Raw genomic sequence first — 13,861 nt, 5'->3', positions numbered from 1 at the left:
CTTTTGCACAAAGTGATTTTGCAGCTCGTTATTAATTCTTAACAGGGAATAGCATGATAATGAGCATTCAAATTAAACATTCTGGACGTCACAAATTATCCATGAACCTGGGTTGCTGAAATTGAGGTCCTCTTAGCTAACATCTCAAACAATGGAGGAAAAAAACATTTAGCACAGACATATAAATTTGAACACACACATGCCCATCATTAAGCAGCTGTTTTCCAGTAATTAAGGCAACAGGTTGAAAGACTCACCTAAAATTATAATATTTTATGTTATCATTTTCCTGGACAAAGGTCCTGTCATGTTCATGGACATGTTCATTGTGTATTTGTACTTCAAATAATTGATGTGCACGTGCTGTACTTTTAAATGTCTGCCGATGACATGGTGTATTTTCTGGGCTGCGTTAAGGCTGATTACAGATCAGATTGATTACCTGTTTATGGGACTTAAAACAGTAATACCTTTCAGTTAGTTTCTCCAACAGCCAGATTTTAATGAGCTTCAGAGAGCTTGAAAGTTTCCTGTGCTGCACAGTCCTAACAGGCTGTTTTTCATTTCCCTCATCCCATTCTCTTTTTTCTCCAGCACTCCAGCTCACGCCTGAGTTACCAAAGCAACATTCAGGGATCTTCTCAGTCCCAGAGTACAATGGGCTATTCCACATCATCTCAGCAGAGCTCTCAGTATCACCAGTCTCACCAGTCTCACAGGTACTGAGAGGCTTAACAGACTGCACTCAAAAGGAATGGACTAAAAGCCAGAAGTCTCCAGCAATATGAAGTTTGTGATGATGAGAAGAACCAAAAATACGAACTATGATGCAGAACTGAAATTCTCAATTGCAAAAGGAAAACTTTACTTACTGAAGACTTTTTTTTTTTTCCTGCCCCTTTATTGCCATAAAGGAGATTTTTGTGAAGTTTTCCTTCCTCCCTGCCCTTGCATGTGCTCTATTGTGGTTACTCTAATGAACCCTTCTGATCTGAACCCAGCACTTAACTTCTTTAACCTTTGGAATTTTGAAGGATTCCTGGTGCACCTTCCTTTATGCTGTAGTGATTGCCATAAATCTGTCTTTTCAATCTCTTTGATGGGATTTTAAAGTTTTAAAATCTTGAACTCCCAGGCTTTCAAGCTTGTATATAGTTAGTTTTATACTAGGCAAACCAGTTTAGCTATACAGGTATATTGCACCTTTTTAAAGCACTATGTTATTTTCACAGGATATTACTGTTTTGCTCATGGATGTCAAGAACAGCAAAGTTTTACTGTTCCAGAGTATTTTACTATTCTGTTTTTATTAGTCTAGTTTTCAGGCGAGGTCTTAAAAAGAAAAAGAAAAGAAAAAGAAAAAAAGAAAAAGGAAAAAAGAAAAAAATGACCCAAGTCTCTGCAGCAGCAAATACGCTTCATGCTACTGGACTGAACTCCAGACAGAAGATTGCTGATATTATTTAACTCATTCACATTGAATTCTTGAAATCACAGTGATCGTGCTCTGACTAGTTTTAAATTAAGTGTTGTTTTAAATGGAACAATGACTGTCACATAAAAAGGAGATGCTTTCAGGATTTGTTGGAACAGAAAAATGGAATGTCTTCCCAGGCTGGACACCAAAATAGTTGAGAAAACATTTTTACTGCCCTCAAGTTTCAGGAGGAATGTGGATGATGGCTTGTTTTTCTGTTAAGCAGCTGATTAATGTATGTGAGAGTTCTATAAATGTAGCTTCTCTTTCACATTCCTGAGTATGACAGAAATACTGAGACTTATAAAAGCGAATACGTTTAGTCAATTTTTGTTAGATTGATAATTAAGAGAAATTATTGTGCAGTTTGAAAAGCATGTTGAAAATTCTTCCTTTTTCATGTCGGTGATGCATATTCTATGTCCCTCACATTGCTGTGATTAACCCAGATTAGTTACACCAGATGCGCTTGATTGCACTGAAATGTTTCTTTTTCCCTAGAGCAAACATGTTTTGATTGTGCCTAAGGACTGTAAGTGGATGGGTAGCTGGCAGAAAATCCCCAGTAAATAAGCAGCTTTCAGAAGCGTGATCAGAGAATCATTGTCCAACTTCAGCAACCACAGTTATTCAGAGAGAAGCAACATATAATTTGGGACAGCTTCGTTTTTCCTTCAGCCATCAGAAATAAGGAGGTCTTGTTGCAGAAAACCTGGAAAAACCATTAATGCTGTTCGAAAGCTGCCGACGGTGTAACATCAGCGAGCTTCTGAAGTTGGTGTCCAGAGGTGTAATCAGAGGAGTTTATATGTGAATAGTCGGTGTTACAACCACTTACACTGTGTTCTCTTCTGTAAATATTGCAGTACTTACCTGCACGCATTCACATTGAAGTTGTGCTCATACCTAGGAAGACATGTGGGTCTGTTTGCTCTGAGGATAATGCTTTTTAGCACAGGAATTTGATTTTATTGGGTTATTAAAGTTGACCCAGTCAACTTTATTGTCCCCTTCCCCCTCAAAAATGTGTTGTTTTCATGCCTTTAGTGAGCAGTTGGCTTGTTTGGCCATGTCCCCATCATGCGACTTTGACAACACCCAGATTCTCTGGAAAAGAGAATAAAGTCTGCTTTTGTGATCAGATGGGTAAGAAGGTGGTGGAAATGAAATGAACCAATTTGGAAGGAAAAAAAAAAAGCAGTTGTTTTCAGGGAAAAATAATCTCCCAAGAGATACTTTTAATGCGTAGGCCTTGAAGTGCTACACGTGTATACCCGCCCCAGTAACCTGTTTGAGAGGACCGATCTTAAGTATTTTATTTCAATGGACCTGGGGTTCCATTCTTTCCATAAGAGAAACATCCTGCCTCTTACTGATGTTAGCATGAAGGACCTTGAGCTGATAGATATTTGGCCAATGCTGTAAAGTATCATTTTTTAATATGTATTTGTGACTTGAATTACACATTTCTGGAAATTAACCAGTGGAAGAGTAATTGTTGTCTCCTCCCAATTTAAGCCTTCAGTTCTGCCCATATCCTTTTCTCTCTTCCATTACAATCACCCAACGTTTATTTCCCCTGCTGTGACCTGTAGCAGATCACATAGTAGCGGGGAGATGTGTTTTGTTTTTGTAGGGTTATGCTGGGCTCTTGTGCCAGCAAGGCAAAATCGTGGTGTAGATTAAACTGTGTAGAGTGTGAAACTTCACAGCAGTGTTAGGTCCTTTGGTTGAGTGTGCTTCCAGCTTCTAGAGCAGCTGCCATGCCCTTTGCCCAAACCAAACTGGTATGTGTGTTTGTTGGCCCAGGCAGATGGTCCATACCCCAGTCCCCTCCAGTTTTTGTGCAGAAGCAAAGAGCTGAGCCGACCTCTTCCATTGCCTTCAAAGTAACAACTGAATGGAGAGTTGAGCACAAGCACAGGTGTCTGCTGGAAAATGCGTGCTGTGCATGCTTTGCTGGTTTCTTTGTCTTCTGTTTGGGAACTAATTTGCCTTTTCTTGTGAGTTTGCAGTGCGTTTTTGGGGTGGCTGGCAGTCATAGTGAAAGAAGCCTTGCTTTTCAGGGGTAATTTCATGAGGTTTGAAGAAGCGAACTGTGTAGTGTGTCATGGGAAGCCAGGGCCATGTTATTTTTTATTAGTTTTTGCTCGTGCAGTTTGGTTAGTACTTCCCAGCTTTGTCTTTGCCCATAAGCTCTGTTCCCTCACCAAAGTGTTGCGTGTTGGTACCCAGGGAGGCGAGGGACACCAGCAGAGATGTTGGCTCCTTCCTGCGTGCACGGAGGCAGAGTGGGCTGCTGAGCACAGCTTTTCCCATTGCGGGCTCAGAGGCAGTGGCTGTGTTGGGAATGGAATAGCAGCCTGGAACACATGGGTGAAGTTCATGTAGCACAGACTGCACAACGAAGGAGAGATGTAGGGAGAGCTGCAAGTCCTGCACTGTATCTGTGACACTGTATCTGGGGAGGGGGAGGGAAGAGTATCCTGAGCGGGAGGGGTGGTGGGAAGCTAGAAGTGTTCAAATTGTATAATATTTTATATAAACATAATAAGCTTAGTTCCTCTTCATAATCTTCAGGAATGGTACTTTAACACCATTAAGCAAAGAATTGTTTTAGGGTTAAATAAATGTATTGTACATAAGGCCATACGTAATCTTCTAAAAATGTCGCCAGACAGGAGCGATGTGTATTACTATATGAAAAAAAAAAGTCCTTAATGCACTGTTATCTCCTAAATATTTAGTAGTAAATTAATACTATTTAATTTTTTTTAAAAATTTGTCTTGTGTAGACACTAAAAAGTATTACACAAAATGTGGACAGAACGTGTCCTTTTTAACAGCAATTTAAAGAACTTTTTATATACGTAAGGTAGTATACTTTTCAAATTGTTCTAGTTGTATTTTCCCATGTTTACTATTTGTGGAAGTGTGCCTGTCTCTACTCAGTTACTTTTTTCTAATGATTTCATGCACGCATCTTTCATTTTTGTAGCTTTCATTAGGAATTATTGCGTATGCGCCCCATGCTGCCACAAAACTTTGCCGCTTTCCATCAGTGGTGGCCACGTCCAGCAGTGCCCATGCCGATGGGCTCACGAAACCACAAAATGGAATACTTTTCTCATTCTAGAGTTAAGAGTTTACTGCTTTTAAGTTGTCCTGATGTCACTCTTGAAATGACTGTTAAAACTAAGCTATGAGTCCCTTGCATTCATTTTATATTCTTGGTTGTAATGAAATGAAATTGACTTTGCTTCAGTGTGAATTTTTTTAATAAAATAATATACATTTGTAATAATAATAAAAAGTTGAAATCAAATAAGCGTGCTGAAAAGTTTTTGTAAACATTGGCTTTCGGCTACAAACAGGGAAAATACAGCCCACAAAATTGCACTTGTAATTACATTCAGGATGTTTATGATAGCGTACACCACAAAAAACAAAGCTTGCAAAACCTCAGAGTTGAAATTATAGCTTTCAAAATGTCCACGAGGATATTCATGGGTATGTGTCTATCAAAATAGAATAAAGCCTTATGGAAAACGGAATAGATGGAATAGTTCTTTTAGGTTTTGACCTCTGTTGAAAAGTATTCTATTATGCCACACGGATGGCACTTGTTGAGATTTGTTGTTGTTAGTGAGACAATCCTACAGATCAGTTTTCTGGGAATTAAACAAAAAGAATGAAAAGGAAAGCTATTTTACTGCATTCCAAAGCTAAATGTCATCTTATTTCTTCCTTCCACTGGACGTTGGGGGATTTCAAGTATTTCAGTTGACAACATAAAGAGCGCAAGCTGGAGCACCTTGGTATTTTTCAAAGTGGCTTTCTGTGTGCTTTGCTACTCTGTGTATTTCCATTCCAAACAGTTGTTGTTTCACGGACAGTGAAAGTCCCACCTATTTTCTCCGTAACGGTTACGTGGCTAAGAATGGTTGGGGTCTCCTTGCTCTACAGTTGATGTTAAGAAAGAGACTTCAGTTCCCTATATGTCTTTCAGATGAAAGTGAGATTAGGATTAGCCTTTCACACAAAGAAAATACTAGCAGAGGAGTTCTGAATGATTTGTACTTGCAATGCCTTTCACCTAGAAAGGTCTAAAAGCATTTTAAAGAATCAAGGCCATCACTTATAGGATGCGGGATTATGAGAAGGCTTCCTATGTAATGCTAAAAGGTGAGCTGAACAGCAAATGTCTTTAACTGTAGTTTTATCTGCAACTTGGGTACAATACTGCTCTCAAGTCTGTTTCATGGCCAGAATAAAATGCATCCACCTCAGGCACCTTGTGGATGAACACATGTTACTTCAGCCTCAGTACAACCGGGCATCACCAGCTTTATACCCCTCATAGTTTGCTTTCCTATCTGTTTTTCTGTCAGTGCCTAGTCAATTGCTTCACAGAATGACAGTGATTAGAGGTTGGCTGGGACCTCTGGGTCCATCTGCTCCAACCCTGCTCCACCAGGGACACTTCCAGCAAGGTGTCCAGGCCCACATTCAGGCAGTTTCTGAAAATTTCTAAAAAGGAGCCTTTAGCCTCTGGGCAGCCTGTGTCAGTGCTCCATCACTTACAGTGCACAGCAGTGCTGCCTGGTGCTCAGACAGAACCTCTTGTGTTCCAGTTCCACTGCCCCTTACCCTGGCACTTGGCACTGCTGAAAAGAGCCATCTTCTTTGCACCCTCCCTTCAGGTTTTGTAATCAATTTGTAAAAATTGGTGAGATCCCCCTCAGCCTCCACTTCTCCATGCTGAGCAGGCCCAGCTCTGTCAGCCTCTCCTCACAGCAGAGGTGCCCCAGTCCCTTCAGCATCTCAGTGATCCTCAGCGTGGATGTCCTTACAGCCTCATGTGCTGGCTCTGTCCCAGTCTACGTTCTGCAGCACCCCTGACTGATTTTCTTGCCTGGTCATGCAATCTAGAGTCTAATTCAGGCTCACATTGATCTGACTTAGTATCATCTCTTTTCTGTCCCTGCCAGCTAGACAACTTATATTTCACAGCATCTGGGAAGTTGTGCGGTATACTGTTCATTAGGCTCTTGCTTTGACTTGTTGCTTCCTGCTCTGCATTACTGTTCTGGCTTTGTCATCTTTGTTCCATTGGATGTGAAACTGCTCTCTTTACTTTCACATCACTGCCAAAGCCTGATGTGAGCCCATGCCCAACCCTCTTACTCAAATGAAGTTATCTCCTGGTCTGATCATCTCATCAGATCAACTTCTATGACCCTCATTCTAGATTTCCAAATAAGCATTTTCATGCTGCTTCCAGTTGCCCCTTGTTCCTGTTGCATAAATTTTTGCAGAATTCCCTCCTACGTGTCACCTGCATCTCTTGTTGAAACACTTTTAATTTCATACCTATGGAAGTTTAATACTTAAAGCAATGGATATCCTGAGTTGTACCTGTTGTGTTAATGGATACAGTCGCAGTGGATACAGTCTCACCCATCCCATCACCTTCCACACGCCCGTTGTGAGTTCCCTGAGACAGGAAGGGCCCATTGGTCCTAATACAGTCGTTTCATGCCTGGTGCTTGGAGGCATTCTATTGCAAATAACAGCCACTTGAGTACTGTGCTTTTTACTGCTGGGCAACGTGCGGTAATAGCATGAGAGCTGATTTCATGTGCTGTTTGAACACAGAAGACATCATACTGGTGCCAAGTATTATCAGTTTGATCTGGCTAGACTTGGAACTCCAGCAAGCACCATTCCAATAGCCAACAAATTACAATGTTAATTACCTGCAATGTTTTTTAGCAGGTAGGTACTGTTCTTTTACATTTCAGAGAGCTTCACATCCTTGAGATTGATTTATTTTGTTATTGTAGTAGAAACTAAGAAAAAGTATTACTGTATGGTGACTGCAATTATTTTTTCATTTGCAAAATAAATACTTGTTACAACGATGATTGTTTGAGGTAGATTAAAACCAGCAACAAAGTTCTGAAAGATATGTGTATGGTTATGGTTGAGCTGCTGAAATTGCTGTGTGAGTCCCACAGTGTTTATGTAACAGATACTCAAGATAACCAAAGTAGATTTTTTTAATGTATAATCATTATTATTTGAAGTCTGAAGGCAGTACCAATCTCCCTAACAATTTCAATTTGATGTGCTTGACTTAGTCTACTGTAGTTAAGTTTCTCTAGCTTCTGGTCAGTAACTGGCCGTTTCTGTGGTTATTCGGTGTTCTTTAAAGTATCTTGAAGGAGATAGAGAACTTTGGGAGCACGTCAGCTATGTATGCATGTTGTGTACAGGGAATATACAGCTGAAAGAAGGAGTGACTAAAGGAACTGGGGCTGTTTAGTCTGGGGAAGAGGAGGCTGAGGGGAGACCTTATTGCTCTCTTGCAATATCTGAAAGGTGCTTACAGTGAGAGCACGGTTGGTCACTTCTCATTGGTGACAGGTGACAGGACAAGGGAAATGGCCTGAACTTGAGCCAGGGTAAGTTTAGGTTGGATATCAGGGAAAACTTATTTACAGAAAGGGTTGTTAAGCAGTGGAATAGGCTCCCCAGGGAGGTGGTTGAGTCACCATCCCTGGATGTGTTTAAAAACCATTTGGATGTGGTGCTCAGGGACATGATTTAGCAGGGGGTTAGAGTTAGGGTACTACGGTTAGGTTGTGGTTGCATTGATAATATTTAAGATCTTTTCCAACCTGAGCAATTCTACTCAGCAGTGCAGCCTTTAGCTATATCGTGTCATGGTGCTCTGTAGCAAGAAGTTGCATGAAACCTTTAGCTTTGTTCCAGTTGAGTTTCAAAATGGAATTTTGTTCTGCTCATTCCAGCAGTGCACGTTACTGAAAAATGTAAGTTAGTAAATGAGAACCTGCATTACTTTTAAAACACAATTTTTCAAAGTAGGGAACAAAGAAATCACGCGATTGTTGCTGACTTCTGGACATGGTGTGGTAACCAGCAGTAATCCATTCTATGCTCTCTTCATCTCACAAGGCTATAATGCGTCGTACATAATGAAAATCTCAACACATGAAGCACTGAAGAGAGGAATTCTTCATAGCTATTCTCAGCAGGTGAAGTTTTAATAGTAGACTAGATCCTGCTGAATGATGCAGGGGTTGGAATTCCTTCAAAGGCACTGCATTGGTCAGATTACCTACATCCACCAGTAGGAATTTATTGGTGCATTAGAGAGCAAAGGAGCAGCAGAATTGTAACCTTTTGGTCTTCTAATGAAGTGATAATGCTATCAAGTTTAGGTGGCAGAAGTTCTTCAGAACACAATAAACTTTTACATAAGTACATTTTAAAATGTGTTGTTTTTTTAAACATTTACATCCTTAAAATGCTTTCCGTGGTATCCGTGCAATGCGGTTCTGGACTGATGACCTCTCACCCTGAGTGCTTGACCTGCTCAGGAGAGCTCTGTTTGGAGCTTCATGGATCATTCACACAAGTGGACGCTGAACTTTAACCTGCAAGTTTTTATGTTTGATAGATAGTGCTACAAGGTGACTGGAAGTCATCAGATTATATTGTTATTGCTGGGCTGTACAGCACAAAAACATCTGGTTTTGATCTTGCCATTGTCTAATATGATGTAGAATGAGTCGTCTGTGAAATTGTAATTATAATTTTCTGTTTTCAACCTCCTTTAATTGTACAAATTGTTCCTGCACTGGTACAGAAGAAAGAAGGATGGTTTCCAATGTTTTGATTTTGGCAGTAAAAGTCAGAATGCTAGCAGAGGAGAAAGCGAGAGATCGGGGTTTCTCCTTGCTGGTGCCCTCTTGTTGCAGAGATCCGGGTAGGCAGCACTGCTCCATGGTGCTGTGCGACAACTGCAGTGCTTTGAAAACATTTGAGTTTCAAAGAGAAAGATTTAGCTCAATGATAACCATCACAACTGTGTAAGTTATACTAAGTTGACAGAAGTGAGTCACCTTTACAAAATTCTCCACACAGCAAGTAAGCTGACTCAATCGTGTCAAAAAGTTAATGGGCTTTTGTCGTACTGACCCATAAATGCATGAATACTTGCATAGTTTATGGTTTCAAAATACTCCCTTTGGTAATAATAGAACTTTTGTTTAAGAGTTTAAAAGTTTTTCTAGTTATTGTTGGGTGGTTTTTTGTAGCTTACAGTATCCCACTAGCACAGAAAATAAATCCCTACCCATTTACAAAACAACAGGGACATCTACTAACATGCCCTGGAGGATACATCCCACTGCGGATGGACAAAAGCTGCTTCTTGCAGTGCTGTTGCTGGGTGAAAGCTGGAAGTTCCCAGTGACTTTGAGGCAGTCAGTCCTGGGCAGCAGAAATGGAGTCACTTCTGTTATCATCCAGAGTGATACGGGGGTTGTGTTTGTTTGAATCGTCTGAGATCGTGACGTCTATTGTGTTTGCACGTTGGCCATACGCTTTCATCTCTTAGAACTCAAATCTTGTGTGATAACGTTTACATATATTTAGTCTGTGGAGAAATACTCAACTATGACTTGTTAATGTAAAGCTCATAGAATAAGGACAGTGGATTGTGTGTGCTGGAAGATATAAGAAATGACCTGCCAGCTAGATCAGAAGCAGGCATATTGTCTCCCCCCTGGTGTGCCAAATTCAAATATCAGTTGCAGTGTGTCATGCTTTTATTAATAATACACAGTGGCTGTGCTATTCCAAGACTGTGTTATCACTGCAGCTTCTTGTATGTCAGAGCTGAGGTATTCCATATGTATTCCACCCATCTCCTTCACGTTTTGCATGGTGCTATGAGAAGGACAGTAGTTCATTGTTCTGTGGCTCCATGTAGTTGATATACTACCTTGAGAATCCAATCCAAAGAGCACTGTAGCAAGTATTCAGTCTTGCCCTTGTATGGACTGATATTCCAGAATGTTGAATGGGCCACACTCGTGGAGAGGACAGGGCAAGAGAGTGGAGTAGGAAGGCTCCCTGCTTTTGTGGCATCAGGGATGGACTCTGGGTATGCCACATGTGAATGTCAAAGCAAAAGACATCCATGCTTTTAGATTGTAGGTTCTTGCCAGACGGGGAACCTCAGCAGTGTGCTTATTTAAACTATTAGGAAATGTCCTGCATGTATTTAGGTTGGCATGGCTAGCTAGTAAAACCATGTTGATGCTGATAGTCATCTGTCAAGTTTTGTCAAGTTTTGAAAAAGAAGGGCCACATTTTTCTGCATCATTCCTCTTGCGCACATATCTAAACATGGAGGTAAGGAATAGCCTGTTTCTCAAAAATGCAGAAAGAAATCAGGATACTCCGTGTAGCCAGAATAGCTCTGTGTACTAAATATAACAGTGCTGAGCATTCATACAGGGGGTTTCAGGTTTAAATGCTGCAGTGCAGCCTAGGATGCTCAAGGCCAGAAGTCCCCCCTATGTAACACGATCGCTTCCTTCAGCCAGTGCCAGACCAGCTCCCAGCCCAGGACCTGCTGGTCGGTCACTTGGTTACCTGACCTAGATAAGGTGTCCTGCACAAAACCCACCTTTTTGGCACTCCACATGCAACTTGTCTTCTCCTGCACAGACTATTGCATCTTCCTGATGTAGATGCCTACTGTAGCAATGTAGACATTGGCTACAGTATTTGCAAACTACTGTGTTGATTGTTCCTTTGAGAAGGGCTGGAAAGTGGTGGGGTTGGCATGGAGGTCCTCTGGGGCTGCCGCTTCAGCCACAAGTGCAGCACATGGGGCAGAGCTCTATTGAGAAGCCTACACACAGAGACGGAAAGGGAGATCATCCAACCCCTGGCAGCGATGGGCCCACCTTCTGCAAGATGTCAGCTCAAGGTGCAGTTAAGTGGGAGTCTGAGAAAAGGTGCCAGAAATACCTGAGGTAAGCTGGCAGAGGCTGGGTCCTGCTGCTGCACTGCTCCTATCTGGGCAGGAGAGACTCTGGTGTTTGGGTCTTTGTGAAGATTTCATACCTTTCGGGTCACCATTCCTCTTCACACCCATTGAGTGAGCATTTGGCTCTGAAGGGCCCATATGGGAAAGGCAGGAGTGGGGGCCCATGTGAGGCTGGATTGCTGTAAGGTGACACACCACACCATTGTGGCTCAGTGGCTGTGGGCCCACACCAAGAGGCCCGTCTTCCAGCATGTTTTATGCCCTATGGTTGCAAGGGAGGTCCAAGTCGTCCTGTGCTTGAGTGACAAGCTGGCCAAATGCCCCTTTCCACATTGTAGCTCAGCTCTGCCCAGTCCTGCTGGTACGATCCTACACAAACCCACTCTTTTCTTGACCCCCTGCATCCCGCACCTGGGAATATGGTTTTACAGCTGATGGAAGATGCGCAAACACAAGGTATATTCAGGGAGCCCCTGGGTGTTTTGTGTCCCTTTGCTTTTCTTGCCAGATAGGATGTTCTGTCACTAGTGCTGTCTGAGGCCTGGTGATCCTGGGGAGCTGTCTGACAACACTGTTGTTTATTGGTGTCAGGACAGATAAAAGTATGGCCCGTTTTAGTGTATGCCCTAAGCTCTCACAAGGTAAAGTCTTCAGATTTTCTTACATATTATACATCAGTGGGTGGAAGCACTGTGCACTGCAGACACTGTCTGCCATGAAGCTCGATCTACTGCTCAGAGAACATGAGACCAACGGAGGAATTGCATCTTACTGACTTGCAAGTCAAGTAGAAAGGACTGATGGAAACCCAGGTTCCTTGATCGTGACAGGCAGAAGACAGCTTGCAAAGGTTCAAGGCTCCCACAGGCTACCTCCTAATTTCACAGCAGCCTTCCTAAAATACCTGACAGGACGGTGACCTGATCCTCCTGCCAATAGTGAGGAGGTGTCTGAGGGAGTGAACAGGAAGGGAACCTCCATAGCTGCAGGATGGGCCTGGCCACTTCAGTGTGAAGGGACCCTCAGAGTCACACCAGCTGGAGCTGCACCTTCTTGTCCCTGCAAACCTACCTGCCTGCCCCAAGGGGCAGCTGCTGGTGGGCAAGGGCAAACACACATAGATGCACATTGATTCTAGTGACCTTACCAGTTCAGGAGAAGATTGCTAAGCCTTGCTATGCCCTTGGAAATGAACACTTTGGCTTTATTTTGCAAGTGCTGAGAGAGAATGAGTGCAGGTTATCTGGGAAGAATGCAAACCAGGCCACCCGTGCCCACTGGATTGGATAATGTCCTGAGGCTGGTGAGAGGCGGGGATGGCTGCTGGGCCTCAGGAGGTTCTTTATACTTCATTTACTACCTGTTGATTTACACCTGGCCGGGGTCTGAGCACGCATGCATGATTCATGCTCACATGGGCAGGTGGGAGCGGCTCCATGATTTTCTTCTGAATCACTCCACACTGTCACCAGACCACGTTTCAGCAGCCACGTGCATGCGAGACCCAGTGGGCCTGGTGGGAACAGGGACAACTTTTCTTAGTTCTAGTAACAGCGACAGGGCCTGAGGAACAGCATGGAGCTGTCAGGGGAGGGTCAAGTGGGGGTTAGGAAGATGTTCTTCACCAGAGGGCGGTGGGCATGGAACAGGCTGCCCAGGGCAGTGGGCATGACCCCAGGCTGCTGGGGTTCAAAGAGTGCTTGGATAATGCTCTCAGACATAGGGCTTGAATACTGGTCCTGTGAGGAGCCAGGAGCTGGACTTGCTGGTCCCTGTAGGTCCCTTCCCACTCGTGATATGCTACAATTCTGTTTCTGTGAATCTATCAGGCAGTTCTGACCTGTCTAATATAAACCTATTGGCTGCCTCACCTTCCAGCAGCTGGCAGGAGCATGTGCAAGCTGAAGCATGAGGAAGGGCAGTAAAGCAATGCTGCCCACCAACACCCCAGCATGGCCATGGAGTGAGACCCGTCCCTCCCAAAGAGCTTTGCAGCCCTGCCAGCATGGGGTGGCTCTTTAGGAAGCTGGTGCTGTTTATCAGTTACGTGTTTGTTTTGTGGGCTTTTCCTTCTTGATAGAGAACTCTGTGGAGATGTTGAAATTTATGCTTCTTGACAGGAGTTTGGCTGAAAGCTCTCTGTCACATAAACCACAAGCAGTTTTAGCATGAGTCGGAGCCAATCACTTTACCAGAGCATTTCAGAGCAGGCTGTGCTGATTGCATGGGGAGGTTTCAGAGCAACGCTGCTGCAGTTGGATTTGCTTTTGCAAACCATTCCTTGACGCTTGAAGACAAAATATTTGCAACCTAGCAATTGCCACTTTCTGCTTGACAAGCCTCCAGGAGACTGCAACAGGTTTTGTAAACATGGTTTTGCTTGCCTGTGTCCTGGCCAGAGAGCAATACCCACGCCTGGGTGAATCGGTGCAGAGATGCTGAGTCTGAAATATGTGGTGCAGTATCTGCCTGTTCCTGGTGCTGGCACTGCATCTTTGATGCTGGGCCCTTTT

At 43.1% G+C, this 13,861-nt stretch overlaps 1 protein-coding gene across 1 annotated transcript in view; it reads left to right on the top strand.

Moving 5' to 3' along the window:
- Nucleotides 1–2,972, top strand: part of CDK19 (cyclin dependent kinase 19) — a 115,388-nt gene extending 112,416 nt beyond the window's left edge. Inside the window, exon 13 of the mRNA XM_042881593.1 lies at nt 595–2,972. Within this exon, the coding sequence (XP_042737527.1) occupies nt 595–726 (132 nt within the window). The 3' untranslated portion in view covers nt 727–2,972. The remainder of the gene's footprint in view (nt 1–594) is intronic.
- The last annotated feature ends 10,889 nt before the right edge of the window (nt 2,973–13,861 follow it).

This window comes from Lagopus leucura, unplaced genomic scaffold (assembly GCF_019238085.1).
Source record: "Lagopus leucura isolate 7727_CA_CO unplaced genomic scaffold, USGS_WTPT01 Super-Scaffold_73, whole genome shotgun sequence".
NCBI lineage: Eukaryota > Metazoa > Chordata > Aves > Galliformes > Phasianidae > Lagopus > Lagopus leucura.
This window is presented reverse-complemented; position numbering and strand designations above follow the sequence as displayed.